The sequence below is a fragment of the Typha latifolia genome, chromosome 1 (genome assembly GCF_019914945.1).
Source record: "Typha latifolia isolate L0001 chromosome 1, TyphaL0001v2, whole genome shotgun sequence".
Classification (NCBI taxonomy): domain Eukaryota; kingdom Viridiplantae; phylum Streptophyta; class Magnoliopsida; order Poales; family Typhaceae; genus Typha; species Typha latifolia.
Window position 1 is genome coordinate 16,158,529 of NC_133086.1, and position 25,934 is coordinate 16,184,462.

A 25,934-nucleotide genomic window follows, 5' to 3' on the forward strand; every position below is an offset into this window, starting at 1 on the left:
CCTTACTACTCGGAAGTTGAAACGAAGAAAAAGATAATAAAAAAATATAAAAATGTACCATAATATTTCCCTCACTAATCTTAGAATGCCTCGTTAAGGTATTCAATTAACAGAAAGGCAAATTTAAAATAAAAATTAAAAGTTCTAAGTGGTAAAATCGAAAATCAAATATATATATATATATATATATATATATATATTGAAAATCCCCGTCTGGCTATTTATAATTTTATATGACCCAAACGTCCTCGTATTCCCTTCACGCATTCTTTAACCGCAGAGTCAACCAGTCAAACTCGAGAGCAGCTACACTTCGTTCCCAAAAGAGCATACGAATTCACTCGATTCCAGACACTTTTTTTTTTGTCGAGTTTTTCGACAGCAACCGATGGTTTTAATCATTCCCTTCCCCTTCCCCTCCACCAAATCCCTCCTCCCCTTCCGGAATCCCAACCGTACTTCGATTACGCGAAGGCCCACATGCCCAATGTCGGCGAACCTACCCCGATTCTCCGCACTTCCACACCATCCTCATCAAAATCGAACAGGACTATCAAATCCCCTAGCCCGCGGAGATCTCGGCAGGACCATCACTAAAATCCAAGCCTCCGAGGTATGTTTGAGATTCCTTTATTTGATTTAAGATTATACATGCATAAATTTGCGAAGAAGATGCCATATATTATAAAGTTGTCTTTTTGTTCTTTCTTTTTCTTTTTGTAGATTTCTAGAGATGTCATGGGCGTAGCAAAGTGGAGTGAGACAGCGATGCTCGTCATTGACATGCAGGTATCTGAAACGAACCGAAGCCTTTCGAGTTGCCTTTTCTTATGGTTTTAAAATGTATGTCTTGATTTGGTACGTTGTTCATTTTTCAGAATGATTATATCTTGCCAGAAAGCCCGCTTTGTGTGGCTGGTGGTGATGCAATTGTTCCATCCGTCATCCGCGCCGTTCAAGTAGCGAGAGAACGTGGCATTCTTGTGATATGGGTCTGTTGCAATCGCTTTTGAGTTTATGCTCTAATGGCATGATGTGGTTAATATTGATATCTTATTTATTAAGGTGTAATGCTTAGGCTTTGCAATGTTACTCATTTTGGCCATAGAATTTGTAGCTAGTATGAGTGCATTACATTTTCCAGTTACAGAGATGTTAGATAATCTAGGAATTTGTTAGTGATGATAGAGTGACAGTTGGTCCACGATAGAAAAAGGCTACCTGCTTCTGCAGTGGAAGCTACCTAGACTGCAGTTCTTATAGAAGAATAAAAAAGGCCTAGCTAGACCAGAGTGATATCCATCTCATGGAGTGAAACTGCTACTTTTCATGTTGCACCTTAGTGGGATCTTCTATAGACGAGCTCAATTATTTGATTTGAAGGAAAAAAAATTGGAAGTATTAGCCCTTTTCATTTAGTTCATCATTTAGCTGTCCACTAGTTTATTGTTTTAGAATTTAGACGTAAAAATGGTAAACATATAAGAACATATGCTGCACATAATATGTGGTTTGTGACCACCTTTCATGTATTTGATGTCTAATATATTAAATTCATAAGATTGGAATCAAAATCTTGAGCGTAACAAAATCATTTGCCCTTCTAAATCTTGCATCCTCTTGGATTTCAAGATTAGAAGTTCTAATATTTAAGAGTTTAGGATAATATGTAACTTTCTGACACAAATATCAGAAAAGGATGGGAATAGATTCCCTCCGTACCTAAGTTCCTTAAAAGGACTTGAATGTTTCAGTCCATGCATGCTCGCTCATTTGATTTGGATCTTTATCAGTTATGCAACAAAAGCTCATTAAATGCTTTCACCTGTCATATACAAGCAAAACGTTGTCTAAAGATTCATTTGTGCATCTCTTATCATATATAAATTGTTACTGTGTTCATCATACTTCTATTTGAGCAGTTTTATGCTATTATTTAATAATAGCCTCAGATTTGGACTGTGTAATTAATGGGTTTCTTGCATGAGATGCCTACTAAAGATAAGTGTTAAATGCTATATAGGTCTTCTGAAGAACCTCACCAGGTTGTTGGAATATATTTTCTTTATTTTCAACTTTAAGATATGTTTGAGAAAAGATTAACCGGGGGTACCAATCTTCAAGACAAATGGAACCTTGTGTTTTAAGAATATGTTTTGATAGTATAGGTGCAGTATTATAGTTTTGTATTGAACTTCTCTCTATTCTTCTTTTTTTCTTGTTTTATTATCATGATAATTAGTAGTATTTGTTAAAGAACATAAATGTAGGTTGTCCGTGAACACGACCATTTGGGAAGAGATGTTGAGCAATTCCGTAGGCATTTTTATACTGATGGTAAAGGAGCTGCAGTAAAGGCATCCAAAGGTGCAGAACTCGTTGACGGACTCTTGATTGAAGAAAGAGACTATAAGTTGGTGAAGACTCGCTTTAGTGCATTCTTTGCAACACACCTTGGTTTACTTCTTCAGAACTGTGGAATCAACAAATTGGTTGTTGCAGGTAAGTAGTTAAGAAGTATGTTAAATAGACTCGTTCTTGCTTCAGTGTGCACCTTTGCTTTGTTTTGCTTTAAATTCATGGATACAACAGCAGTCTTAAACTCTTAATGAATTAAATTTATGGCAAGGAAAAGTTGCTGTATTATGTGCTATTGGGTGCTTCCTGCAGGAAACAAATGTAAGGAATGGAGAGAGGGGGACGGGGATCCACATTATTGTGAAATGACACTAAAAGAACCTATCTTCTTTCTTGATAAAATCCTCCTAGCTACTGTCCATTTTTTATTTCCATTGCATAGTAAATTCATTTATTTCTTTATTACCATTCTTCGAAGCAGTCTGTAATAACCTTTGCTGATGATATTGACAAATTTTGCTTGCATCTTTGCAATGTCAATTCTAACCCTGAATGTGAAGGACTGAGGATAAGATTAGATTAACTGCTAATTCTGATAGATATGCATAAACGAGAGTTAGACTAGTTGCTTCTGGTTAGGATATGCTTCAATTGTTCTTTTTTCCTACTCATCTGTAATGAGCATTGCAAATAGTACTTGCGTTGCTCAAATAAGGGACCAAAACATTTAAAATCTGACTAATGAATGTTTTTCACTGTCTAGGAATTCAAACGCCAAATTGTATTAGGCAAACTGTCTTTGATGCAGTGTCACTGGATTACCAACATATTACTGTTATTTCTGATGCAACAGCTGCTGCTTCGCTCGAAATTCATCTCGGTGGGTAATGTTTGATTACTATCCTGAAGTTTTATGCCTTTTTGATGATTTCATCTTATCACCTTGTGCACATTATATATGGTGACTTATTGTTTTTGGTTGGCCAACAAGAGCTGGAAGATTAACTTTTTCGAATTATAATTATGATCAGTAGCCAATTTCTTCATAATGAGCATAAATAACACACGGCATATTTGACCGCTCATGTGAAATCCATATGCTTTATCTACAAAAGTTTGTCTAGGAAAAACAATAACAACATAAAATCTATATTAGTATAAGGATCAGGAATAGAAATGAAACACATGGAGAAGATTGAATGAAATACTGCCAAAAGTTGAAGGAAAGATCTTTTAATGATTTGTTCAGTCTCTGGATCACCACATGACTATTTCTGATTTTCACTGCGATGTTTTGAATCAATATCAATAGAAGAATAAAAGATATTGTTTTTTTTAAATTTAATTGGAATTTTGCTTTTATCAAATTAAATAATTGGTTTTAGTTAATGAGGACTGAGGAGTTAGTATTTGGTGGAGAACTCTGTTGGAGGGGCTATTTATTCATTATTACAAGTTTGTTAATATGGAAAACTTGCATTTAGCACCTTGCTCTTTTAGACTATCACATTTTACATTTTTCTCGTTTCCAAATGCTCCCTCTGTTTTGATCTTAATGTCCAAATTGTACCCTAAGCTAAAATGTAACCAGCGGCTCAAGATGATGGGGTAATAAAAAGAGAGTATTCCATCTAGTTTTAAACTAAAATGTCAAACTACTTGAAATAGCCTTTAATCAGTAGTTACCTAACCACATCTATTGCTGTTTAAGAGGATAAAAGTAGGTTTAGGCCTTCATGTTGGATAATCAAGCTATCAGGTGTGTATATAGCTATCAAATTGGGGTGATCACAAAAAGAAGGGGCATAATCAACATTTCTCAACTTTGATTAAGTTATATTCATCTGGTAGTTAAAAATATTTCTAGTAGACAGGAAGGATGTTATTTGAAGTCTTTGGACATTAAATCAAAACAGAGGGGTTGTTTTGATACGAGCAATTAGTAGGGTGTGAAACATTGCAAGTCCAAAAGCTAGGGTGTTAAATACAAATTTTCCTTCTTGTACTGATAATAGTCTATGGCATTATTTAGGTGTTTTAAATTTAATTAAATAGTAGAGTTTTACTTACTGCTGTAATTCATACAAAACCATACTAAATCCCATTTCTTCTTCATCTGAAACAGCAAACCTCACAGACATGAAAAACATAGGAGTGGCAACTCCAACACTGCAAGAATGGTGCAGCTTAGATACTTGAATAGCTAATTTGTGTTTACTTTCATCAGTTGGAAGCTGTCAGCGATTAGTTTGTTTGCAATATTTACCTGAAAATAGGAGCGAGAGTTGTAAAAGAAACCTTAAATATTTTTCAATTATCTTTTGTTGTACATGAGCATAGCCACAATTTTCCTCAAAAAAGAGGGGATTACTTCAACACTATTATCCATGGTATAGTTAAAATAATAAAAATGCTCGGATTTCAATGAGCGACAATTAAAAGGTAATTATGCCACCTCAAAAATGTTAATGATGTGTTAAGCTGGTTTCCATTCACGTTATATATATATATCTGCTGCATTTCTGTCCATTTCACGACTTGCACTTTCACTGGGCATCCTGCACAGGTTTAGAGATCTTGACGATTGAATTGCTTTAAAAGCTGATGACTTACTTGTGTTGGAATTCTCTTCATACCTTATTAATATAGTTGTGAATGTTAAAAAATATGATGTGTTAATCTGATATCTAATACTTAATATTTGGATCAATTAGTTATCTAACATAGTATAGAACATAATTTTTTTAGAGATCTTGAGTTCTAACCTGGTTTAACCTTATTTATTCTTGCACGTCAATACTATTGCTTCGTTATCTAACAGTATTGAGTTTTTGGATTAACCGATTATCTGATAGTGACTACCTCGCTCTTATACAAAAACAACCCCTTCTGTAACGATAGAAAAATGAGTTAGGCTTTTGACCTCCCTTTGGATTCATGGATAGCTGCGGTCTTCCCTGCAATTGCTTGGCTAAATTTGATCCTTGAGCAATTGATTCAAGCTTCAACAAGAACAATGAAATCTCAGAATAATGCTCTTCAGGCACTCGGATCACCATTGGAAGATTGGGAGTTCAAAACTCTCAGCAATTTTATGAGTTAATTAATTGGCAGGTATGACCGTAATCTCTGACCCTAGTATTATTATATGCTGTTGGCCTTAAACCTACATATATAAATATATATCCATTGACATGTACAAGCTTAGCCATACTAGTAGAATAGTAGAGTTTTCAGAAACACACAAATCTTTACGTTAAATTTGATGCATCTGGAGTAGCGCAGCAGAGCCAGAAATGATTAATCAAGCAAGTTAACAAGCCGTTCATTTTTTTATCCAAATCACATCATATGCATACAAGCAAGAAACAGGGTGAATCCACAAACTCTGGTATAAGGAACCAGAGGTAATAAATATGTGAAGCAATGAATAGAGCTGCAGTATTTCAAAAAAGTGCAGCACAAGAGAGTTTCTAAAAAGCTCTAACCAACCACCTTCCAGTTTATCTTCTCAAGTGGAATCTACATGATTGAAATCAACAGACGAAATACCAATAAGAACAGGGAAGGTATTAAATATGAAAATGCAACAGTAGGAAGAGCAAACTAAGAAAAAATTAGACAAAAGAGGCTCAAACTCACTGACTTTACAAGCTCCCAACTTTATCTGCTGTAGGTTTATTCTGTTTTGTTTTGGCAATACTAACGAGATCACCGAACAGCTTATCCTCTGGCTTTGAGGGTTTGTTTGCCTGCTGCAGGGATGAAGACATAGGAGTCTGGTAGGAGGAATTCATGCCAGTGTACGAGTTATTGCCTTGCATGGAGAGTCCATACATTCTGTTAGAGAGATCATTTGGACTAGCATATGGATGCATGGGTCTCCTCTGATTGTAGAACTGAGCTTCTTGCTGCTGCATGTACCCATAGGCCATCTGTTGATTACCATACATCGCTTGTTGATGCATACCTCCGTATTGTCCTCCAAGCATTTGTTGAGGATAGAAACTGACTGGCTGGCCGGCTTGCATCTCCGAAGAATACATACCAACAAATTGGGCATTCTGCATCGGTTGAGGTTGCGGAGCGCCATACTGGCCGCCTAGACCTGGTTGAAGTTGCATGCCCACCAGCTGTGATGGTTGTGCATGCATACCTCCCATCTGGAAGCCCTGAACTGCTTGGGGTTGCAAACCTCCAATTTGGCCAATTTGCATCGCTTGTGGCTGAGTGCCACCCATCTGACCAGTTGGCACTGTCATGGGTTGCACAGCTCCAAGTTGGGCAGTTTGCACTTGATTAGTCTCTACTTGTTGAGTTTCCCATGGTGGTGGAGGAAGGGCTCCACTTTGATCATCTGACAAGTTCATTATACGACCATCACATTTTCTTCTAGTGAAATAAAAAAAGAAAATGCAAATCTAAGAAAAATGTCAAGGTTCATCAGGAAACAGTTTTGGAAGCAAACAACTAGAATTCTTACAGCTCTTTAAAGTTTAAGCCAAGGTTCGGAAAATCGGGATCAGAATCAGAATCGGCCTTTAAAAAAAACGATACGTATCGGCCGAATTGGCCATATCGGCCATATCGGTCGCCTGAATCGGATCAAACTTTTTAATTACATAAAATTTTAAATATTATTTAAAAATACAGGAAAACTTCTAAAAATTTAGAAAATAGCTTACCAAAAATAAGAAAAGAAAAAAGAAAAACGATGGTGCAATAAAAATCGAAAAAAAGAAGAGATTAGAAAGAGCGTGAGTAGAAGAAAATCAAACAAAAAAAAACCATGATGCAGTAAAGAAGAAAAAGAAAAAGAAGAAAAGAAAAAAGAAAGAAGAAGAAAGAAGAAAAAAGGGAGAGAGTGGAAGAAATGAAAAAAATAGAGAAATAAAAAAATTATATACCGGAGTTTGTCGGAGTTCACCAGAGTTCGTCGGAGTTCACCGGAGCTAGATCTCTCCGTAAGAGAAACAATGATTATATTGAAGGAGAAAAAAAAAGAGTAAAAGAAAGAAAAAGAGTAAGAGAGAGTGAGAAGAAAGAGTGAAAGAGTTCGGATTGGGCCTAAATCGGGATCGGGTTCAATTGATCCTGATCCGGATCGGCCAATCTGTATCGGGATTGGCCGATACAGCGAACCATGGTTTAAGCATTCTCAGACAACTCTTTTTTATCTCAACAAAAACCTTAACAAAAAAAAAATCAAGGTTTATCAGGAAATGCTTTTGAAAGCAAACAACTAGAATTATTATAGGTCTTCAAATATTTTCGGGCAACTCCTTTTTACCTCAATACATACTGCACTTACTGTGTCCTGTCTCCGTATAGACATGGGAGAAAATTTTCAGATAGAAGAGAATGATAAGGCTTTCATACCATAATTTAGTGTCTGCTGCTGGTCCATGCCTTGATTAAGTTGTCCATTCCATGCAGAAGTCGCATGGTTTGACTGCAGTCCCTGGCCATAAGCTGTCATTGAATTAGAAATGCCTCCACTAGAATGAAGCTCAGGCTGTTGTGGCTGTTGGGACTGCACCTGAAGCTGTGATGGAGCTGAATATGTCTGTGATGCTGGCAAAGAAGAATTTAAATCAAAAGAGTTGGCAGGGTTGCTATTGTTATTGCTAGCATTGTTTTGGGGAAACATGTCTGCAAGAGCTAAGATGTTCTGATCAGAAGCAGAATTGGCCAGCAGATCACTGACAGGAACAAGGGCCAAAGAATTTTCAGTTGCAGGTGTATTGAAATCCAAGCCACTAAGAAGATCCATATTTGGATCAACTTTTGCTGAAGGGGTCACAGAAACATTTGATACTGGAGGCGCAGGTAGTGATAATTGCTCAAAAGGAGACGGGTTGCTTGTGCCTGCACTCCCACCAGACCTACACATAACATGCAGAATAGGGAGAATATATTAGTTACCAAAATTGAGAGTAGAAATAACAAAAAACACTGGATCTTCTCAAGTTTCTTGATATTTAACTAATGACATCTGAAAGCTAAATTAACATAACCATTCAAGAAAAAGCATTAGGAAAATTCAATCTAGTCAGTGTAAAATCACTAGGAGATTGCCATAATTCAAACAATTTGTTTACGTATGCCTGACCAAAGAGGTATATAATCTATCATCTGTGCTGAATGAGCACTTAGCAGGTTGACAAATGAATTATATCATTTTCTTTAGCAGAACGCCAGCCAGAAAGGAAAACAGAAGCATCCTGCTGGGATACTGCAGTTCTAGTTAAAACCAACTAACAGAAAATGCACAACCTTCTTTCTGGATCTTTGCTTGTGTCCTTATTTGCAGCTGCAGAATCATCAATATCTACAAGTGCCTGAAGAGACTTCGGTTTCTCCACCCTAACTGCAACTCCTGCAGCAATAGCATCATGTTTTGCTAATACACGCTGCAAATCATCATTCAAAGCAAGACCTTGGGACAGCAAATCTTCATCTCTGTGGAAAAAGCCAAAATAGATATAATAAGCCACTCTGTATAGAACAAATGTAACTCTCTTTGCCATAATATAAACATATTTATGCATTACAGAAAAGTAATATTGCATTTATACAGAACAGAATGTTGTTGCATCACTAAAAGCTGTCTTCTTCGTAATATGTGCATTTACACATGCGAACGCGCATGTGCACATGCACACGCACACGCACACACACACACACACATGACGCGCGCGCACGCACAAAGTTGCCATATGCTTATCACAAAGCCATAAGCTTAACATTAATAGCATAGAGAAATTCATTGAAAATAATGTAAATGAGGTTCAAATGTCTTAGGAACCATTGTGGTAACAAATCTTCCAACATTTGATCTACTCCTCTCTAAAGTATGAAATTAAAAGAGGAAAAGGCCAAGAGAACTCACGAAGTAGTGTTTACAAGCTGTACCACTCTTTGTTTATATGTGCGACATTGATCAACAAGGTCAACAATCACTTCTTGTCTAAGTCCCTGCAAGTCAACATGAAAAGGGCTCATCATTTGTGATATTAATGGTTATAATAAACGAGTGAAGTGTTCATCATTTGTGATATTATGGTCATACTAACTTAGGCACAAATAGAAGCTATATTGAACCAAATAAGCCAGGAAATATGTTAACATTGAATCTGCAGACATTTTAATCCAAAAAAAAAAACAGAACCTGCAGGCATTGAACTTCAATTATGTTTCAGCAATGAACACCTAGTAGCAAATGGAGTTTGTCACATTTCAATTTTCAAATAAACATTGAATGAATTAATTATTTCCTTATATCATAATTCTTATGAAAAATAGATATTGTCAAGACTTGAATAGTTTTATATTTTTATTGTGACCTTAAGGTACAGATAGAAATGCTCTTATATTTGGAAAAATGAAAGAAGTAAAAGGAAATGCATGGCACCTCTCTGTTTCCAGGGTCTAAAGCATTCAGCATCTCTGCAAGAACATCCATGATACCACGCGCATTCTGAATTTCTGTCAGGCTGAAAGTAAACAGAATTTCAATTTCAAGAAACAGTATAATAACTCAGATGACAATGTCGGAGATGGAATGTCATATAGAAAAGGGGACAATAGTATATGCATCTAAAATTTGAAAAAGAAGTCATTAATAACTCAAGTGATGATAAAGAAGAAAATGAAAAAACAATTCTATGACTTGTTATTTTAATTTTGTTCATCTACTTATCTAGAAACTTCACAAGGGTTATGTTTCCCCTCCCTGTGACCCTCCCCTTCCTTGTTACTTATGCTTGCACCTCAAAACAGTTGCTTTCTTTATGTCACAGTGTCTAATCTGGTCTCTATGCCCGTTCGTATTTCATTTTCTTCTTCCAAGCCCTTATAAAAGAAAGCACTCAAAAGCTTCCATCAGACTCGCTCATCAGTCGTAACACTAACAAATACCTAGCCTAAGAACAAAAGTGAGAGGCCGACCGGCGGTTAAAATCCACACCTCTGAAGTAATCCTGGAACCCCTCCTAAATAAACACGACCACTAAAAAAATCTTACTTTTGTTGAACCTGAAATAGGATGAATGATAGTGTCATGTGCCGAAGATATTGGGAGTGCCGACCTTGGCTAAGCACGAGATATATCACTGGCATGTAGCATGTTAAGGCAATGTGCCATTGGCACAATAGATAGTCTTGATAGTCTTGAAATATTAAAAATAATAAGCTTTAAACCTTTCTAAGGCTTTAAATAGATTTTTGGATCTTCTAAGTTGATGCATATAACGTCGGAAATTTTGAAATTCTTTTTTATTTCTAAAATTTGAAGTATAATCTATACAGATCGAGCACCACAATGCAAAGATGTATCAGAAGAGATAAAAAGAAACCCCAAATTAGATTTGTTTGAACTTTAAAGTAAGATGTGCTCATTCCTAGTGGCATGTGTTGGCATTGATAGCCATGAGGGAATATTGAAATATTCCACCCATGTTAGTGTCGATAATTTATTGGCACAATATGTATCGACCAGTGCCGATGGGCACAACAATCCATAATTGCCATGTCTATCTAATGACTTGTTCTTCGTCAAGTTTTAGGACAATACTAAAATGCAAGCTCAATGATGGATAGTAAAAGGGAATAGTTAAATAGAATTTTATATTTATATGCTCCGCGAATAAGAGTTAAACCTTGTTTGACAATAAAACAGTGACTTGGAAGAAAAATGAGTGGTGAAACTGATAAAAGAAGGAAAATAAATGACATAATCAGTTAGTCCCTGCATTTAAAATTATCTTAATCACTTTCCATATACTATAAAATAGAAAACAGATGTTCTTGTATGGACCTCAAAGCAGGAAAATCAGATCCGGTAGATGTCTCAGGCACTTCTTGCTGATAATCTGGACTGCGAACGGATGGAGGATAATTTCTTAGAGGCTGCGTCTGTGGAGGAGTAAATATAGGTGCAGATCTCTCAGATCTCTCGGGGAAAACAGCTCCAACTCGCTGATGCAAGAAATAACATTTTAAATACAAACTTCTCTACTATGGTAATTAAAAACTATAAAAAAACATGAATGGGAAGTTCTCCAACACTTAAACAAGAAGGCAACTTCAAGAGAGTGACATATTCAAAACTTGAATAATTTAACAATGACAAACCATAACTCTGCTTTAAAACAGAAGAATATGAAGAATGACATAATCCAGAAGACGTAAAATATCTCAGAAGATTTAACAAAAGGTGAAAGATACCAGCAACTCATGGTATGCTGCATAGTATTGTGGATATCTTGCTCGTGGACCACCAAAAGCTTCTTGCCATGTGTCTATAAGTATTAGTATCTTCTCTTTGACATGAAAATCGGGCTGCATCATAAAAAATTAATAAAAAGTCAGTAATCATGATCTTTACCATAAAGCAATTAAGAATAAATACAAAACTACTAAAAGAATTGCTGGAACCTTCTTCTTCACTATTTTCACCATCTCATGTAATACATCTCTTTCGGCAACATGCATATGGACTATATCCCCACAATTCTTAATCACCGTCTCCAGTAGCTAAAATATAATAAACCACAATAAGAGAATAGATAAGTGTATGATAACTGATAGATAGAAACCTACATCAGACAAAATGTGGACTAAGAAAAAGAAGCTGTTGATATTTGATACTACTGAAGTTCTGGGAAACTTAAACAACTATTTCTTACCAATAGTTCTGGGAACAACCTCAAGGAAGTCATTATAGATTGAAAGTAAGTTGATTTGGAAACTATATTATCATCACTTATGAAGGGTAATTGCATGCTTGTGTCTTCAAAAGGAAAAAAAGGAAAAAAAAAACATGCAGAAAATGTCAATGATATGATCTCTTTGCTACAGAAGAAAGTCTGATGTCTACAGCAGATTAATAGCCCTTGTATTATATGTCAAAGCTCACCTACAAGTAAGAGAATAAAGAAAAAGAAAAGAAGTTAAATTATGACCACATTTGTTTCTAACTACATAGTTATTAGTTTCAGGAAAATAAAGGACCCTTGGAGAAGATACATCTACATGAAAATAGAGCCTCAGATGTACAAAAGGAAAGTGAAGGTGATGACTGGAAAAGTTGGTTTGCCTGTAAGAAGTTTGTAAATTACAAATTAAGCATTACAAAGATAAAGAAGATGGTCAGATACTAATAATCTAATATATCTGTAAAAGAGAAAGACAAAAGAAATAGCAGGCATATGTACAACACCACCACGGAAAACAACACCAAAAGTCAAGGCTATAGCCCCAATTATTTGGGGCCAGACATATGGATTCTATTTCACCATTCATTTTGATTTAGTGCATCAATTTGTGTTGAATCAAGCACTATTGTATCTTTTCTAGTTTTCATCTTTGCTTCCCTCTTAAGTAACTCATTCATATAAGTATACTATGCGATCTTCGTTGGACATGTCCAAACTCCAAACCCTAATATGAAAGAGGACAAAATAAAAGCGATATTTATCAGGAAAGCCCAAAGAAGATGCAGAATAGCTAAATATTGGCGATAATTTTATCGAATATACAACCTGAACTATTGGACTTTAAAAAGTTCACAAACTTAAAAGCAGCAATATGAAGTCAAAGATAGAGATAGATGTCACAGAAGTAAAAAAAAAAAAAGTAAAGAGAAGTACTTACTGTAAGAGCAAGAAGCTGAACCTTTGGGTTCTTATGCCCAATACGTTTTTTCAGCGCTTTTACAACATCTTTTGCTTGTCTGATACCAGAAAGAAAATACAAATGAACATCTTTTGGCTACTGATACTGCTAAATATAACTCAATGGTCGAACAAAGAATAATATTGTAAGTTTGTAACCAAACACCGGTAAGTTACAGAATGCCATCCGCAGTTTAAAGCAACTTATCATTTGCCAACGACTTCTCTAATCTTTTAAAAGAGGGATATAATTATTAAATAAATATATATGCAATGAAACTAAAATAATTTGTAAACTCTATAATCCACCAACCCAAACAACCACAGGAAAGCGCACAGACCACATTGTTTTCTTTTTTTTACCCTTTATTACTTCACCCTAACGTCCGAGAACTCAGCTTGATCCCCAAAAAACAGAAGATTGCTTTTTCCACAAAGAAAAAGTCATAAAATTTATTATTTGAAAAACTCGATATTCCCCCCAAGAAAAGTGAAAGTTTTAATTGCTTTGATGGCTTTCATTCTTCCAATTGTTCTGACCATTTTCTGGAAGTTGCCTTGTAACATATGATTTAGCATGAATCTAAGCTTCGTCTGCCTTGTAGGTCAACAATTAAATAGTATCACCAAATGCATTCAGCATCAATTTAATACAAGACCAACTAGTCAAGAAGATCTTGATATGTTAACTGTGTTCTCTATGGTGATTCCTATTGTTTTTCACGCAATGATATGGGAACTGAAAAATGACAAAATAACAAAATAACAACAAAATATTGATGCAAGAATTGGGTGATTGATGCTGCATAGAAAGAAATGGGGCACCTAGGTCAGCGAATCATATGCCAATACAAGCATGCCTTAGTATCAATCGACAATCAATTCTCAGTCGGTGTTACAATGGGGTGTTGTGGAGCTACTAAATAGATATTAGGAATTTAGGACACTACTCAGGCTACTCGAATATACCATAGAACGCAATTGATATTCTAGCCTAGTTTCCTTTGAAGTGAAACAAGCCTTCTTATGTATTTTCCTGTCTATTCTTCAGTTGTGGGTTTAATAGTTATATTTTAAGCATAATTAGGGGGTTATTCTGCTAGATGGTTCTAATAAATTAGTACTGATAGAGTTTGATTAGAAGTAGATTTTAATAAATCAGATATCAAGGTAACCAAAGTAACAAGCTTCAGAAGATACCCATAAACTCAAAAATGGATTCTAACAATAACATTTGACCCCATGCTTATCTTCTTAGTAGTAGCTCATTGCCGACACCTCTTCACCAAAACCATGCCAATACCGCTCCCTCTGCCAACCTACCCAACACTTCCTCACCCCACCATAGATAACCAGCTGCCAACCAGCCAAGCCACCTATACTACCTCTCTAGTGCCAAGAAGTGATGATGCCAAATATCCATCACTACCTACCACACCTACCTTAACATAAACCCCCTGCGCTACTTCTTCTCTAATCCATTGCAAATTGTCATAGCACTGTTAGTAACCTTGAAAATTGTTTGTACACATCACCAAATCACCCTCCTCCACCACCTAGCCTCATTGCAGGTTGTCCCTCCACCACCACAGTCCACAGATGTCCTCCTCCATCAAAAACCTATCAATGCCCCACGATCGCCCCTCTTGACCCAAATTGACTTGTAGATGGCCAATCTAACTCATAAGTCAGTGTCAATGGTGTTCTAATCAATATGTACACCCCATTATCAAGGGAAAAAACTGATGATACCTCTTATGTCACCTGATCAACATGTTTTCCAATCCATCACCTTTTATTTTCTTCTAAAATTTTCGATGGTCTAAGGTTGATAATGACTTCTCAGAGGTAAAGGCACCAGTAGCAACTGTAGCCTGTAGTTGCAGCTTAACATTACATTACCCAAAACAATTATGATGGCGTTAGCAATAAGAATGGCAATGGTAGCAGCAGTCACTCACATTGGTGGCAACAGTGGTACTTGCAGCAACAAGGACCAGCAATAACTAACATTTCCAGCCTCTACTGATGTTGCTTCTCAAAATAGCAGCAGCTACCACCATATTAGGTTTTCTAACTACGTAGTGCGTTAGATGACTAGTGTTTTGTATATCTAAATTTACTGACACCAAAAATGCCAAAAATCAAGCATAAGTGGCCAAAAGTGCTGAAACTGCTAAAAAGATATAACTTTTGGCAGGTACCAATTGAGAAATTAAGACCAAGATTTAGAACCATAGGTCAGAGGAAGCAAGAGAAGTCCTTCCACCGTCATACACTCTATTCTGTACATACCCTTCGCTGCAAACTGCCCTTTCAGATAGCTTCACTCACTAAAAATTGCCTATTTCTGCTTCTCCTCCTCGAACAACTACTTGAATAGTATCCAATTCTTCTATTTTCCTAAGGGCAATTCGATCTGACTATATGTGGCATATCAACAACCCAAGCTCACGTATTTGAAAACCTAGTGCATCAATCTATCACCTACTGCAACAAATCTGAAGAACAAAGCAATACAACAGTAGAGCAACATAGAATTCGAATCGGAGGATCGCCTACCCAGGGTCGCGGTTGAGGATATCGCAGATCTCGACGTTCATCGCCCAATCAGGCCCGATCAGCATGTCGCTCGTCGCCCGATCCACCATCGATCCCGCCATCGCTCCAAGCCCTAGACGATCCGATTAGATCCCGACCAATTCAAGCGAATCCGACCGCAAGCCCCTCGCCTCCTCCGAGATCGATGCCACAAACCGTAAGGGGGCACAGGCGGAGAGATCAAATCCGCGAAGCGAGTGCGAGATCGAATCCGCTTTTTTCTTCTTTTCTGTTCATAGGCAATGGAAATAATTTTCTTTTGCTTATTTTTATATATTTTGTTGTTTTGCGCTTTGGTTGTTATTATGGACATTTTTCTTTGGCTTTGGCCCAATGGGGTGCCTACACGTATGCATGCAGCAAGTTTTGCATAGCTGTTAAAAGGAATTTTACCAGATATTCTTGGTGGGTTCGGATCCTTCACGAGATCATGATCCGCTATTATTATTATTATTATTATTACTCTAAATAAGTTAAATTTTGAGAATTTATGAATAAGTTGTCCAATATCAAGGAGGTTAATTTGAAATTGGAGAACACTTCGGACTTTGCTATTTAATGAGCGTAGACCAGGATGAGGTGATGATTCCATGATGGGATTATTGACAAGGGGATATTTGCATAAATTGCACTTTACCTCTTGTGCTATGATGGGATCAAAGAAAAAGAGAGAAACTGCATTTTGTACTTTCAAATTTGGCATTTAATACCCTATGAAATCTAGACTAAAATGATTTAATATTGCCGCTAACAAAAAGATAAAATAATAATTTTTCCATTACATATTAAGTCACAATGAACATTGAACAGTGTCTTTCTTTTGGCAGGTGAGTACTTTCTTTGTGTAAATATGAAAAAATAATTACACTTTGATCCGGCTCACATAAGGGTTAAATACTTAAAAGTCCACAGAAGATTTCATACAATTTAAAACCATATAATAGTAACAGTGCAATTATCCCTAAAACAATGTTGAACTAATCTGGCATCTTTAATTCCTATTACATAAATAAAGCAAAAACTAAATCAAAAATTAAAACTCAAATTGCTAAAAGGGAAAGAGCCATCCACTCCATTTATCCAAATCCATCAACCCCCAAGCTACTGCATTAACTTCAACGAAACCAATGGCATCAATTAACTACAATACCTTTTTGGAATTTATATAGATTTGAAAGATCACAACTTTCAATTACATAATTTTTTTTCAACTTCCAACATGGCTATACTATCTTAAGGTTACCCAACTGAACCATGTTTTACAACTTACTCTGATGATCAATCATCACCAAACTTACCACAGGTTGAACCATATTTAGCTGTTTCCCAGCAACTGATTACTTATTACATCTGTGGCATGTCAAAGAGAATTCAGTATATAACCAATCCAAAGAGAAAGAGGAACCAGCATTCCTACTTCCCAAAGATAAATGATGTGAAATGCCTTAACAGACTACTGATTAATCTGCCCTTGTAAGTTTACCATAATGAACATGTATGTAGCTGGCAATGATGAATCCAACAACAGAAAAAATTTCATTTAGGGAAATGGTTGCTCCTCTATCACCCCAGGACCAAAGTATCACCTCTATTGCAGAGCCAATGGAGCTTCTGAATTTTGAACTTTCCACCATGAATCCATGAGTAATATATGTGCTTCACATGAAGTCATCTTCCAATTCTTGCAGGGACTTACTCGTAGATGCAATTTGTTTGTTGGAGGTCATCTTCTCTGATACCATCAGACCCTTGTAGCTCCTAATCTCCGTCTGCCTCTCTTTCTCAAGCCTCTCCATTTCTTCTCTACGTTTCTGCCAAGGAAAAGCTCTCTTCAATCTTGTTCATACTTCAAAATCTACTTATCTTGTTCATACTTCATTATTGTTCAAGGACTTACTTTATCTTTCAACTGGAGCTTTCTTTCTGCCCTTTCAGCTGCATTGACAGCTTCTCGCTCAGCTGCAAGTAGGAACCGGCGATCATGGTTGCAATCAAAGCAAGTGACCAAGCTTTAGAACTATATAGTTAACAGATTGACATCATAGTTCAAGAAAAAGAGATCAAGTTCCGCATAAAGCCACGAGAAAATGATTATCTGGTGAAAAAGACAATCAAGAAAGAGAAACTAAACATCCTGATCCCATTTTATCATCTTGTCGGTTTGCTTCTGACATAGAAATCTTTGTATCACTAATAGAGTCATTGCAATGAGATCAAGTCCAACAATTGCTAGTATCCAATCATTTAAAAAGATCATAGATCAACAACTGAAATTTGCCTATAACCCACTCTTTAAGTCAATGATATTGAATGAGCATAAATGATTTAATTCAAGTACGATATAAACACTTCTATGGCTGGGTGCCTTACAAAAGAAAGAGATCTATACCTTAAGGCCCTATAAAAATATTAATATCATATTTGCATCGGTAGCTGATTCTTTAGGGCACAGATGCAACTGGTATGGTCATTCTGCACTAACACTCACAGCTAGTACCTTGGTTCTGTCTAGCACAAGGAAAAGATGTATGATGCCATGCCAAGGTAAAGAAGAAGAAATGGTTGGAGACTAGAATTGTAGCAAGATTTTAATTAAATGTACATGAGATAGTAAAAACAATTTTAATCAAATCTGCATGAGATAGTAAAACTACCAAAAATCCATTGAATAAACAGCTTAAGCTTCATATCTTGGAGCATGGTAAGGTTGACTAGTATTTAACTTTACGGTGATCTAAAGGATTTCTCTATAATTTCTATCTACAATCTACTAAATTATGAAATAATTTTATGTAACAACTTATATGCTGAGGTTCAAGCACTCATCTTTTAACATCAAGATTAGCAACTATAAGTTCAATCAAGAGAGGCTCCTATGTCTCCAACAACTAGTACGAAAAGCCAAGCTCCACAATCTCATTTAGCAACTAATCATGCAAACAATTCCTGCTATTAAGTGATATAGTTGGCCTGGGCAAATAGAATAATTGGTATGGTAACAGCAACAACTTAGGAGAAACTTAATAGCTTTTTAGACTTGGTGAAGACAAACAGCATGCAGAATTTCCAGAGAATGGTCACATAAAGTACAGAAATTAACCTCTCAAGTCAGGCTTCCGCTCCACCTTTGTCTTGTTCAACCTGTTAACAATCTCGTTTACTCGTTTTTCTACCCTTACAGTACGGACCTGTAAACAATTAAGCCAATTAACCACTTTGATAACAAGATAGAAGAATTAGAAATGATACTTATCATATTAATTCATCTACCAGAAAGTGAGATCAAAAGGTGAGAGTGTATAAGATGAAGTCATAAAATCACATTTGTGCCACCAAGCCTACACTAATCTATTTAAACATAGTACTTTGAGGACAACTTCTGAACAATAATGACTACAAAACACAAATTAAGAAATTTTAAAATGTTCAATTACAGTGAACAGAGCAAGTTTAAGTGCACAGCCACTCTCAAGCAGCAAGAGGTAATATTATTCACTAAAGCACTTGTAATGATACAAAAGTGAATGCGTTTGGACACATACAAATTGGTAAACATATACATCAAGATTATTCACCAACTTAGGATTGTGAAAAGTGAAACCAACTCGACCAACTTCCATTGAAGGAATCTTGTTACAAACTTGCATGCATTTCATAAAGACAAATTGGCAGACATACAGGTAAACATTACTCACCAACTTAGCATTGTGAAAACCAACTTGACCAACTTCCATTGCAGGAGTCTTCTTCAAATTATACCAGGGAGTGTAAACAACATCCACATTGTTCACCTTATTGCCTGAAACAAGATATTTGTGACAGAAGGAACAACTAGCCTCAATTTACTTGCAAGCACAAACAGGTTAAGGATAGTGGATGAAGTACAGAATAAGCAAGCAGTAGAAGAAAAAAGCAACCAATTTTGTACAACGGATTATCATAAGAGGCGTATAGAGGATTTTCTCAAAGAAATTAATTGACATATAATTAGTAGTTCATTATGATGGTAAGAGGAGACAAATAATGCAAATCACCTTGGATAGAATTGGCTTTGACAAGTTGAGCACAATCTTCCAACAAACCTTCACTTATGTCATCGATTGTTTGACCTTTGTTTAATCTTACATAAACATGTGCTGAGGACATCTTATCAACATGAAACCTGCAATGATTATCAAGCAAGTATATCAGCAGATTTTGACAAATGATATGCATAGTCTAAAATCTTAAAGAATAGTGCGAGATCCCTGGACACCAAAGAAACTTTGATGCATTTACTCATGACATCAAATTAAAATGAAAACCCACCATATGATACCTCAACTAGTGTACCTGCATACACTTATAAAAGAAGGCAATAGAAATTCTACCATAAGTGAGAACCAACAGTTTAAATGGTCTGCTGATAAGGTAGTTATGGTCTTATGGATAATGAATATAGCAAGCAATCAAGAAGCAGACTTATAGTAACTCATGATTATGAGCCTACAAAGGTGAAAATGTGGAATAGCAAAGCAATGTGATTTTTGTCATCCCTGTTGTTGTCTTCTGGATGAGCCTATAGGAGCCAGCCCAAGGTAACATGCATACATGAACCTAAAATTCAAAAGTTGACAATGTACTTGAGCACACTTATACATACAAACATCCTATCCACAAACATTTGTCAAAAAGTTGGCCATAAACTTGTGCACACTTACACATTCACCAACATTCTGCCCACAAACATTAGCGAATATGAGTGGGGGCATGTAAAGACAATTTTTCAAATGTGTTCTTGTGCATATGTGTACATACAAAACACCGGACATACAGAGGTTACCAAATGGCCCAACATGAACCTGCCCAAATTGAACCAAGCTAAGCCCAGGGTGTGCCCAACTTGGGCCCGACCTAGCCCTCTCCCGATATAGTGATGGGTGATATGGGCCAAGCCTTTGCCCACCTGGCCTAAAAGCTTGGCCTATTTGATATGCACACAATCATGCCTATCTAGCTAGCTCGTGGCCCAACCCTAGTACCCCCAATAAATAATTTCTTCTCCCAAAATACTCACCATACCACCAGACTAGCAAAGATGCCTAGCCCAAGCGTGTTGCCTAGCCTAAGCCCATTGCCTCTGAATGGACAATTCGCCCATTACGCCCAGCCAAAATCTGGCTCAAGCCCAATATGTCACAGGCTAGAGGGTGCTAACCATGGATCCAAGTTTTGATCAATTCCAAGTCAAATTGAGATCAGCCATAGCCGATCCCGATCCATGCTTAGACATAGCGACTAGTTTCAGCTTGGTATCGACCGATCTTGCCCAATACGAATATTTTTTTATTGATACAGGTCGGATCCGACCCGTATCAATTAATTGTTCTCCAATTATCCTCTTTTTCTTCTCTCTCTCTAGTTCTCTATTTCTCTCTCTCTCTTCGACATCCCACCTTTCTTTCTCTCTCTACTCTCTCTCTGACTCCAGCAAGCCCCTCTCTCTTTCTCCCTCTTTTTCTTTCCTCTGCTCTCTTTCTCTCTTTTTTTTTCTCTTCGTTGTCTCTATAATAAAGGGTGAAACAGAGACACGAGAGAGTAGTGAGTGAGAGAGAGAGAGTGAGGACAAAAGAAGGGGGAGAAGAAATAAAAAAAGGTAAGAAATTTCTTTTTGCCCTGGTAGTAAGAAAGAGGGGGAGAAAGAGTGGGAGAGGGGGGGGGGACAGAAGGAAGAGAGAAGAAATGAAAAACAAATAAAAAAAAATACTAATTATTGGTAAGTTTATACATTCAAAGTAAATTAATATATTTTTTAGTTTTTAGGCTTTATATACGAGTAATTATTATTTTCTTATTTTTTTAAATTTTTAACCAATTTTCCTGTATTTTTAAATAATATTCAAAATTTTACGTAATTAATAAATAGTCCAACCGATTCGAGCGGCCAATACGTATTATTTTTTTGGATGGCTGATCCCCCGATCCTAATACCGATTTTTGAAACTTTAGCGTTAACAGGCTGAAATATTTCAGCTCAACTAGACCAATTGACTTGTGGGCAGGCTAGAGAACAAAGTCCGGCCCTAAAAACCTGCCTGGCCCGAACCCAAAGCCCATCCGATGACCACCTCTACACATATATATGATGTCAACGTATAAATACTTATCAAATAGAAGAAAGAAACTGTAAGTAATTTCCCCCCTTTGATATGGGGAGTTTAAAAATAAAAGTACATTTTGAATATGAGTAAAACATAATCTATCAAGGTCTTGTTTGGTTGATCAGAATAAAGGGGGTTATTCGGGACATTAGTATAAGTGATTGATGTGATCCAAATCTAATCAGGTCACATCGGAGGACATTGAGCTCAATAGATCAAGTCTATTTATTTTATTTATTTTATTTGCTTGCATGGCTTAGTTAGAATATTAGTAAGTTTAGCCATTTACTTATTTACATGCGCTAGTTTTCTTATTGGTTGAGTAAGAGTCCTAGTAGGCTAAGATTTGTTTAATTAGCTAAGTCCAATTAAGTTAAGTTTACATTGGAGCTGGACTAGTCTTTATAAATATGTGGCGAGAAGCCCTTTTGAGGATTATTCAAGTATTGAATTATTTCCCTAAGACCTAACTCTCTCTCTCTATCTATGTCCCTTTTACGGTTCATCCTAGCTGACCCCACCTTAGTGTTTCGATCACCTCCCTCCTTCAAGGCTTCAATCACCGTTCTCCCTAATCCCTTAGGTTTGACATCTTCTGCTATTCTTTCCTTCTATTACTCGATTGACTCTACTACCCACCAACACCATCACCATCTCACTATCACCATCACCATCATCATCATCACCACCACCTCAGCGCAAGTCACCACACCACCTAAGCAAAAGTCATCACCACCACCTAAATGCAATTCACCACCATTCAACCGAGCTCTCCATTCTCGACTTCCATCCTTCCACCAGCACCACCTCACACTAGAAATCCCCTAACTCTCAACACCTCAACTCGGCCCTAGCCAAAGCCCTATATTAGCCCCCAAGCCATCGCTCCATCTCTTAACCACAACCACTACCCAACCGCGTCAATCAGCCCAGTCTAGGACTTTCATGTGTTCAGTATACTTTTACTCAAATTAAACTCAATCCAAACCCTAGCACATCTCTAGCTAAGGCTCTAATCCACTTTCACATCAAATTTCAACCTCAGACTCCATCTATAAGATCCCAAACAATCCCAAAGCCCTAGTTGGACCCAATGGGCCCATGCCAGTTTATTGAATTCAGGGCTTTCACCCATATGACCTATCTCCTTGCAAAATCCTCAATCCCTCTCCATAGCCACCTCTCATTAGGACCTAGACCCATTCCCTAGCTAAGTTTCAAGCCTAAATTAGAAGTAAAGGGTACGAGACACCCAAAAGCCCTAACTGGCGAGATCTTGTCCAGCCAGCTAGACTCGAGTGCTCAACACCAAGGTCGACTTTCCTTCCTTATTTGGCCCACTCTTAACCTAGTTCAGAGGGCCTAAACTGTGACAAGGTCTGAGAAGTGAAAGTAGTCAATGTCAAAAAGGCAACAGAATATTCTCTCTGAATAGGATGAGTACAAGGAAGTGAAAGTCGTGATTCAAGATTATATATCATATGTAGGCCTATTTCAGGTTGTAACGCAATGAGTGAGTAGAAAGAGTGGAGAGCTGAAACCTGCAATGTCCCAGCATTCCTCCGGGAATTTTCAAAAGTTTTCTTGGATATAGAAAGAAACAACAAGTGGGATAATCAAGCTTGATAGTGTTTGTGATGATTACCAGCATCTGCTAGCACCAGGAATCAACAACAGGGTTCCAGCATGTCATTCATAGTTCTTGGTGGATACTGTTATGCAAGTTGGATCCAATGGATGGTATTGCTATAAAGAGAAAAGAATAATACTGGAGCAATGTAAAGACTGAATAGATGACTGTTATGATATTATATAAGAAAGTGGCCCTTAAGTTTTCTGTTAAGAAGAATTGACTATCTTAATCCTATGAAAAAAAAAAAAGGAATTAAACTTTTGTAAAGGTCAGTGTATCATCAAGGCATTATACTGCATATCTTCCGGTCTGATGAAAATTTGAAGATAGAGGTCCATCTGGATTTTCAAAATAAAGCTTCAACAGTTGGAAGTAGGGGAACGAAAAACATCATGAATGTATGAAACTATTAGTAAAAACCTCACACTAAAAGGACCTGACACAGCATGAAGAAGGCACACCCTAACAAAAACTTTCGCAACTTTTCAATATAAAAAACCTTCTGTAACCTCCAAAACTGACCGTTAACATCATTGCAGTCCTTAGTGGGAAAAGAAAAGAAATAAAATACAATCTTGAAGGTGGGAAATCATATATCAGAAATCTCCTATCTTACAAACATCTAATTATGAAGACATGAAAATCTTTAAGGTCAAAACCTAAAAATATTATTTTAATGAAAATTTACGACTAGCGATCACTCAATTCTAATAATAAGAAGTCAGACAAGACACAGTATCCTAATATTTTGGCATTTCGGAACTTTATCTTCATTAACTGGCACCAAATAGTTGGGACAAAAGGTCTTTTAATTTTAATATGAGAGTTGCAAGAATTTGACAATATTTTACAAACTATAGTCAAGCACTCTAGAGTTGACGCCAAATAACTGGCCAAAGCAGAGATTATAGAGGGACTATACAAAATTCACATCCACGTACCAAAATTATTAAACAAGTTGAAAAATCATTTCAGGCATACCGAACAAACCGAAGCTAATAAAGCTACATCAATCTTTATTCACAAAAGCAAACAATATCAAAAGTTCAGGCGTCATCGCAACTAATAAGGCAGGAGAAACTAAAGCAAGCTAAAGATTCCATTAGGACTATACAAAATTCACATCCACCTACCAAAATTATTAAACAAGTTGAAAAATCATTTCAGGCATACCGAACAAACCGAAGCTAATAAAGCTACATCAATCTTTATTCACAAAAGCAAGCAATATCAAAAGTTCAGGCGTCATCGCAACTAATAAGGCAGGAGAAACTAAATCAAGCTAAAGATTCCATTAAAACTACCAAGCATCTAACGTGATACTTACTAGGTAGAAGAAGGCAAAAGACATGCAACAAAACAATTTAAAACAGAAGGTAAGAAGGTTACCAAATGTCCTCTGGGAATCCATACTTGATGAGCTCCTCGTTCTCGAACTTATCCAATCCCATGAAGATGGCGTAATCGCCGGCCTCCGGGCGAGCCTTGAAGTAGAAAACCATCTCTTCCTCAGCTTTCTGGCCCCGAAATCGGCGGAGAACAAGAAGAACGCTTGAACCAATCGGAGAATTGAATTCGAGCAATGGAGATCGGAAATTAGGGTTCCGGGGCAGGAAAAGAGGGCAGGATTTGGGGATTCCTTCCCTACTTCTCTACGATCAAGAGGTTTCTTTTTTCTATAAAAATAATTAATGTTAACATTTTTATTCCGTTCCCTTTTTTGTATTCCAAGCAACGCTACCCCCTTTCCTGGATTGCATGTGCGTATCACGTGCATACAAACTGTAAAGTATTTTTCATCTTTTTAAATTTGATATTATGAGGGCCAATTTACAGCAAAAAGTCATTCAATTTTTTAATTAGCATAAATATACTCCACATTTATCAAATTATAATTTTGAGTTTTTTTTACTGATTTAGCTCTGATAAATCTCAAAAAGACTATCATGTCCTAAAAACGACACACATCACCTATGTAATTTATATACATCGACTATACAAAATATACGCTTTAATTTTTTTAAAAGATACATATCGAGATTTTAAAAAAATTACACATAAATTACGTAATTTATACGCATCGCATATATAAAAAGTACAATCTAATTTTTTAAAAAAATATCACGCATCACCTATGTAATATATATGCATCGCTTATGCAAAATATACGCTATAATTTTCAATGATGTGCGTATTGAGATTTCAAAAAAAAAATGACATGCATCACCTATGTAATTTATACGCATTACTTATGTAAAATATACGCTTTAATTTTTAACAATGTGCATGTCGAGATTAAAATAATAAATTAGTCTAAATTGTAAAAAAAAAAAGCTTCAATTTGTAATTCGATAAATGGGGGAACCTATTTCTGTCAATTAAAAAACTAAAAAGATTTTTACTGCAAATTACCCATTAGGATGGATACTCCTAAAAATTATTTTTGATATATAAAAATTAAAATATAGATCATTCAGAAAAAGAAAAAAGATAATAACCCTAGAATTATTGATGTGTGTGTGTGTA

General features: G+C 36.4%; 3 protein-coding genes across 7 annotated transcripts; 1 reads left to right on the forward strand and 2 right to left on the reverse strand.

Annotated features, from left to right (window-relative positions):
* Positions 1-252: 252 nt before the first annotated feature.
* On the forward strand, positions 253-4,804 carry LOC140790157 (probable inactive nicotinamidase At3g16190). Of its 3 annotated transcripts, none has more exons than XM_073140118.1 (6): positions 253-613; positions 724-789; positions 879-992; positions 2,271-2,502; positions 3,122-3,238; positions 4,484-4,804. In XM_073140118.1, exons 1-6 carry the CDS (start codon positions 389-391, stop codon positions 4,555-4,557), a joined length of 828 nt encoding a protein of 275 aa, XP_072996219.1. In that variant the 5' UTR covers positions 253-388; the 3' UTR covers positions 4,558-4,804. The 3 variants fall into 3 exon arrangements, with proteins under 3 accessions (XP_072996219.1, XP_072996210.1, XP_072996227.1); XM_073140109.1 differs by having other exon boundaries at positions 269-613; positions 3,122-3,242; XM_073140126.1 differs by lacking the exons at positions 3,122-3,238; positions 4,484-4,804 and adding an exon at positions 2,671-2,983 and having other exon boundaries at positions 269-613.
* Positions 4,805-5,732: 928 nt separating this feature from the next.
* Positions 5,733-15,912, reverse strand: LOC140790140 (TOM1-like protein 9). 3 transcript variants are annotated; one of them, XM_073140097.1, is made up of 11 exons: positions 15,597-15,910; positions 13,015-13,093; positions 11,797-11,895; positions 11,587-11,700; positions 11,177-11,337; positions 9,773-9,854; positions 9,251-9,336; positions 8,635-8,820; positions 7,898-8,243; positions 7,738-7,810; positions 5,733-6,715 (listed from the first exon to the last, which is right to left on the reverse strand). In XM_073140097.1, exons 1-11 carry the CDS (start codon positions 15,695-15,697, stop codon positions 6,006-6,008), a joined length of 2,037 nt encoding a protein of 678 aa, XP_072996198.1. In that variant the 5' UTR covers positions 15,698-15,910; the 3' UTR covers positions 5,733-6,005. The 3 variants fall into 3 exon arrangements, with proteins under 3 accessions (XP_072996198.1, XP_072996191.1, XP_072996182.1); XM_073140090.1 differs by having other exon boundaries at positions 7,738-7,819; XM_073140081.1 differs by having other exon boundaries at positions 7,738-8,243; positions 15,597-15,912.
* Positions 15,913-16,772: 860 nt separating this feature from the next.
* On the reverse strand, positions 16,773-25,104 carry LOC140780502 (uncharacterized). Its single transcript, XM_073126113.1, has 6 exons — positions 24,798-25,104; positions 19,670-19,797; positions 19,331-19,434; positions 18,736-18,823; positions 17,533-17,594; positions 16,773-17,446 (listed from the first exon to the last, which is right to left on the reverse strand). Exons 1-6 carry the CDS (start codon positions 24,908-24,910, stop codon positions 17,294-17,296), a joined length of 648 nt encoding a protein of 215 aa, XP_072982214.1. The 5' UTR covers positions 24,911-25,104; the 3' UTR covers positions 16,773-17,293.
* Between the last annotated feature and the right edge of the window lie 830 nt (positions 25,105-25,934).